Here is a 6597-nt window from a genome sequence, read left to right as displayed (position 1 = left end):
GATTTTGGAGTAGTTATTTTATTCTTTCATTAAATTTTGTGGTTCTCCAGCTTGTGTGCAGACAGTCTGCGACACCTTTCACCGCTGATTTGAATATGAATATTATACCAACAGCAGCAATGTTCTGTCTTGTTTTATTTGACTAATGCATTTGCATAATACAGTACTGTTTGACTTATTTGTTCTGTTAGCAAACTAATATACGTAATCACACTAAGTAAAGCAAAAAAAAAAAAGAAAAGAAAAAAGAAAAGTGTGGTAGAGGATGGTTATATGTAAAAGAATAAAAATAAAAAAATCACCTAGCACGTTGCTTTAAGCTTGTATGATTTGGCTTTTGACAGTACAGGTGAGAGGTTACTGTCATGACAATAAAAAAAGTGGTTTGGTGCTTTTATTGCTATAGGTACATAAATGCTATCATGCAGCTAATATAATCATAATGCTAGGTGATTGCTAGGCAACACAATGACATGATAATGTCTGATATAGTTAATAACCATCAGGGGCCTGAGATTTTTGTCACGTTTGATTGTCCTAGACCAAGACTTGGGCAAAGAAACAAACACTGACAGACAGACACGTTCATCATGTAAAATACATCAAGCACATCATCTAAACGCTCTCGAAATCCTGCTCATTTAACTTGTCCTTTTTTGGGGGACAATTCCCACACTAGGAATGGTTGGCTTAGCTCATGTTTACCAGTGAACACCTAAATGTCGCAGTTGCTGACTTGCAAATCAAAATAAGTAATGGAACTGGTGCCAAATGGACTGTGGAATGCTGAAGGCGGAAAAGGGGAAAATGGGACAGAGAACAGCTTCAAATAATCTGTAATCTCCTTCGATATGTGGATTTGTGAAAATCCATGATCCACGGATTAAACTAACCAGGGGCATGGATTGAAAGAGTGCCTTTATTAGAGAGCAGAGGGATACAGAGAGAGAGAAAAGTGATTTATACTTTGTTCTTTATGTTTAGCAGCAGGCCTGCCCAAGCACGTTCTGACACGTTCCTGTTTCTTTTCTCTACTCTGTTTCATTCCCTTCAAGACAACACCCTGCAAATCCTCCCAGTGGAGCTCAGCAATCTCATTCCTGATCACCAATACCTACCCAATCAATCATTCACCATTTCTGGATAATGCAAGGTGTTGTCATCTGCGGACTAAAGACTGCAGATTTTAATGACACATGACAAATAGTCTGAAGTCAGTAGCCGTTTCCTAGCATCAGAAAGATCAAAGCTAGGTGTACTTTCCACTACGTGCCAACAACAGTTGAGATAACACTGAAAGTTACAGGGAAAAAAACAGAAGGCCCAATATTTTCAGATTTTCGATAAAAAGGAACAAGTCTTGAGGCGTGACTCATGCATACAAGGAAATCCCTGTGGCTTAACTACACAACAATACCCCCCCCCCAAAGAGATTAACGTCAACTGATCCTGATTGCTACAAGAGTGCCTTTTTCCTGCTGCAAGGCCAGACTTTCTGTGGTAAACACTGTGGCATGACAACTCAGACATCAGTAAAAATTGTTCAACATTTTGCTAGTTAAAAAAAAAGAAGAAAGAAATAAAATACAACAGATAAACCACAGTAAACACAAATAAAGATATACTAAATAAACCACACAGCTAAATCGGCGATTCCCCATAAGCTTTTTGGGAACAGAGCACAACACACTATAAAAGGAGGTAAAGCTCAGCTAACAGGAAAAATATTTATGCTGCAACCTGTTGGAAGGAGAAACTCGCTCAACTTGTTTAGAGCGAAGAAGAATCCATATTTAGCAACTGTCCAGTGAAAAGCTGGTCCTTTGGGATTGTGTTTGCATGTGGGTGTGTGAATGTATGTGTGCGTGCATGATCGGAAACAAAGTGGGATGATATCCTTTGTATGAGGTTAGTTGCTGTACCAACAGAGAGATAAAGCCTGTACATAAACTCAAACAGAGCATTCTTACACATTTTGGTAGCTGGGAGAGATTTAAGCGAATCTCTGTCACCAAGTCAGTGAACTCCTCTCAGTCCTTGAGCAAATACAACACCCACTTAGATACGTTTAAAAGAGGAAAAGCATCTGGCCTAGTTTCATGTCTGCTCTCTGTCATGCACTGTGCAATTGTGCAACAGGCAAATGAAACAGAAAGCAAGTGGGAAATGTGTCGTTACTCATTTACACGGACACTGTAGCATGACGATGGTGTGATAGAAACAACACAGACTACAGTGAAACTACAGCGGTGGGTAAAAAAAACAAAAAAAGAAGTGGGAATTCCCAGCCGGCAGACTTTGCTTTACTTTCTGGTGCCTTCAGATTTTGGGAAATTGTTTGAGCTTCATGCAAATCCTGATGTGAGATGTCATGATGTCCTGATGTGAGACATGTTTGCAAAACAAATAGATCACAAACAAAAAAAGCAAAGCTCATTTGTTTTCCTATTCTAATGTGATGGTATTAATAGCTCTTCAGAGCTTTTCACTAGTAAATGATTACAGGAGCTTCCTTTAGAGCTGAATTTTTTTGTGGTTTTTCTTGATTAACCTGAGGTTTCTGCTGCAGGAAGTTACTAGTCAGTGGTTTCACTATTTGGAACATTCTGCATTTCATTTGCATGTCTAAAAAAGGATAAGAAAACAAAAATCACCCTCATCTATCAGAAAACTCATATCAGCACAAGTCAGACCTCAGCTTGAAGCAATCTTTCTGCTTTAGTCACGTCACTCACTGCAGCAGAATCAAATGATCAGCATTAGTCTGCTAGTGAGATGACATAATCACTCTGTAAAAACCAAAATTGTCAAACTTGCGGGCCTGCAAATGCTTGATTATGCTGCAAGCTGAGGTGAAACTTGAACAAATAGCACAAAAACTGACAAGTCGACATCTATTGGTGCCTGCGATAGTCTGCTAGCTACCAAACCAATCACAGAAGTTTTCAGTGAAGCACCCCTTTGTCCTCCAATTTCACTTTGCAACTGCCAGGAACCACTTCCCAACTGGTTACAAAATCAATCAAAATCATTGATGACCAATTATTTTAGTAGTCGACGTGTCGTTTGAAGCTTTGTAAGATCCGAAAGCAGTAGGATAAACGTCAAACAGACAACTGATTTAACAGAAGTGTGAGATGTGAGAATTTACTCCAACGTCCTGTTACATTTTGGATAGCAAGGAGTAGCTGGCTGACTTTATTAAACTCAACCGAGACAATCTGCTAATTTCATTAAAAGTTTAATAAACGATCATCTTGTCTTTATTTTTAGTTAGCACATACCTTAAACTGTAAGCTAATGATAGTTATATAAGAGAAGATGCATGCTGGTGCACTAAGATGTATGTTTTACGCATTTTCTGATTAGTTGACTAATCGCAAAAATTATGGGTGACTAGTCGACTATCAAAATAATCGTGTGTGGCAGCCCTACTCCACAGTGTAGCAGCTAACACATTCGGATAATATACAAGAAATCTTGGTTTGAGACCGGGAGAAAACACAAATCCCTGTATTGTGGACATGTTAGAAAGGGCACCCAGTGTGAAAATCTGTGCCAAATAACACTTGGTGAATGCGGGCATTTAGTTACACGTGAAACGGACTCCACACAGAGGAATCAGGAACCCCAGGTAAACCACGCTGAGCCACTCTCTTTGGTGACAGTGCTAACCACTACACCACCATCAATGGCAAAAATGCCATTGATCTGAAGGTTTTATGACTTTACAGTTTGCAAACCACAGTGCAATGTAGTCTAATGAAAGTAGTGTCAAGATGTATAGATTTAACCGTTTCCCCACATTTGTTAAGACATTCCATGCTGTTAATCCGTCTGATGTCTGGTGTATAGCTGCAGCTTTCTAAGGGCTTGGCCATGGCCCAGGTGGAGGTTTTGAATGTACTTTTTTTTTGCACTTCTTTTATCTTTTTTATTTAGTGTATGTTACAGTGGTTTTACTGGTTTGCCCCACTGTACCGTCAGCTCAAGCAATGTGTGACCCATAAACTAAAACAAGTTTGACACACCTGTTCTAAAATTAACCAAAACTAATATGTTTCAACAAAATTTAAAATGTTATTTGGGGTTTGCAGTATGTGCTGGTGAAGAAAAAAAAGAGAGGGAGAGAAAGAGAGAAAATTGGGGTTACAGGTAGAAATACTGAAAATATGTTTTCAGTAAAAGAAAAAAAAAAAAAAACCCCAGAGAGGTAGATGGGTGTGCTGCTATCTGCAAGATCTAAACTCTAAAGTGATAATTTCTCATACCAGGAAATCACCTCTCTTTTAAAGAAAAGGTTGAGTGTTTTGTCAAATGTCACAAAGCAAGAACTGATTTTTTTCAATCGTGGGTTTAGCTCATTCGGTTTGCAGTGATATTTAACAGGTAATAGAGACGCTGTGAAAAATGTTTGTGGCAGTTGGAATCAGTCGACTTGGTGAACTGTTTTGGTGACTCAGGAGGCAACAATGTGAATTCTTCAGTGTTTCTACACCTAAATGATAACAATCGAAGGTGATTTTTATCAGATGTTGTGCTATGTGAGAAGCTCTGGTATCTTGTTGCCTCTGCCTCTTTTGAGGGGGGGCAAACTCTGGACTGCTCCAACTTTTATTTTGAATTTTTTTTTTTTTTTACACATCAGTGGTTTGAGCAGCATCACATAACAGTGACCTACCTCCAACACCGGCCCGGACCCGAGGATGGTCCTTTCCAGCCCGCTGGAGTACATGTTCTGGCTGAGTGAAGTCAAGCAATGAATGAGATAACTGCTGCTTTCAGTCTTCCCTGAGCCACTCTCACCAGTTATCACAATACACTGGTTAGCCTGCCTGTTCAGCATAGCGCGGAAGGTCACGTCGGCGATGGCAAAAATGTGAGGACTCAGTTTTCCCAGTGGCTGGTTCTCGTACATTTTGACGTACATGGGGTTGTAGTAAACAGGCAGGAACTTATTGGGATTGATGGCGATGAGGATCTTGTTGGCGTAGGTGTAGATTTTGTGCTTGTAGAAGCGTTGGCGTAAAACCTCCAGAACATTCTCCTCAGTCAGTGTGGAGAGGCTGCAGAGGTCATCACACTCCCCTGTGCAGATCTCTGTTCTGCACCCTCCATTGTTGACCTGCTGCTGCTGCAGGATGAAGTAGTACCCTTTGCTCTGAGGGTGCCACTTCTGCACCTCTCTGGGCCACAGCAGGACTCGCTCCAAAGGGGAGTCCCCTGCCTCCAGCGGCCTCTCCTTTCCCCCGCTCTTCCTCACCTCCAGCAGGTCGTATGCCTGGTTGGGGTCCAGGTCCAGAGTAACCACAGCATTGTGGATGACCAACGCCACGGTGTCCCCAAAACTGATCTGCAGGGGACAGTAGGCAGCTGTGTCATACGACACCCTGGGGTAAATCTGCACAACACGGGCTTCTTCATCATACTCTAGGGCCCCAGATCCATCTGTAGTGCTCATCCTGACAGTCAGAGACAGTCCTCAGCATAACTCACTGCTCCAAAACCTCAGCAGGGGTCCACTGTGTAAGCGCGCACACACACACACACACACACACACACACACACACACACAAAATCAGGAAAAGAAGGACAAACAGCAGTGTTTAAGTTCCCACTATTCCCATCTAAATTCCCAAGTAAACAGCCGCACAGGTAAACAGCACTAAAGAATTAAAATGCCAAAACGAGCCTCACCTTTTGAGCAAAACCTCTCATTTCATCTTTTAAAAGCAGAAAAGGCGCTGAGAGCCGCGGGAAGACGAAGATCTCTGCACCTCCGTTTGGCGCTAACCGACTCCTAACACACTACTTTTAAGGAGGAATAAATAAACAAACAAAAAAACTACCTTCACCTGAGTGTTAAAGTAAAAGTGAGCCAAGAAACTGTTAAGAGAGACTTTCAAATGAAGACAGAATAATTTCCCAGCAGGTCGGCGTCGTCCTTCCTCCTAGAAATCACAACTTCGTTCAGAAACTCAGGATTTACGTCTCCGCGTCGTCCTGGTCCGAAAGTTAGGTTAACGTTACTTCCTACATTTCTACACACACACACACGAACAGCAACACGCCCGTCGATGTTTTCGTACGTCACTGACCTGTAAAATATTTATCTTTGAATAACAGCAAAGAAACAAAAGCATCACCAAACAAAGAAAGAAAGAAAACCACAGAAGAAGTTACGTTAACAGACTGAATGAGAACTTTAATTGCCCCAATTTGTGTGCACAGGTGAGCGTGGGGTTTCAGCTCCACCTAGTGGAGAATTGGAGTATTACAACCAACTAACACCACTTTTTAAATGTATTTTTAAAACCAGTAACCAATCATATCTACTGTATTTACACTCCTTATTGTCTTTTACAGAATGTTTCTGTTTTCACTTGGATTAGGAAATCACTAACACATTTCATTAATGCCGTCTGTACGTGTCTAGTCCTAAAATAATTTTAATATTCTTTTCACATTAAATAAAAAAAAACCAAAAAACTTTTTACATGATGCCATCAACATACCTATCACTGCTCCTTATTTCCCTGCTCAGGCCCTTAAAAATCAAATTTCTTTTAAAAAAACTTTCTGAAGCACATTTTTAAT

At 40.7% G+C, this 6597-nt stretch overlaps 1 protein-coding gene across 3 annotated transcripts in view; it reads right to left on the bottom strand.

Annotated features, from left to right (window-relative positions):
* The window catches only part of LOC102204848 (myosin IXb), a 31593-nt gene extending 25417 nt beyond the window's left edge, over positions 1 to 6176 (bottom strand). For all 3 annotated transcript variants that reach the window (XM_005729130.2, XM_005729131.2, XM_005729132.2), the window contains exons 1-2: positions 5698 to 6176; positions 4682 to 5522 (exon numbers count right to left, since the gene is read on the bottom strand). In XM_005729130.2, coding sequence (XP_005729187.1) covers positions 4682 to 5461 — 780 coding nt within the window. In that variant the 5' untranslated portion in view covers positions 5462 to 5522; positions 5698 to 6176. The remainder of the gene's footprint in view (positions 1 to 4681; positions 5523 to 5697) is intronic.
* Positions 6177 to 6597: the final 421 nt, after the last annotated feature.

The sequence above is a fragment of the Pundamilia nyererei genome, unplaced genomic scaffold (assembly GCF_000239375.1).
Source record: "Pundamilia nyererei isolate P.nyererei 1_Seehausen unplaced genomic scaffold, PunNye1.0 scaffold00031, whole genome shotgun sequence".
Classification (NCBI taxonomy): domain Eukaryota; kingdom Metazoa; phylum Chordata; class Actinopteri; order Cichliformes; family Cichlidae; genus Pundamilia; species Pundamilia nyererei.
This window is presented reverse-complemented; position numbering and strand designations above follow the sequence as displayed.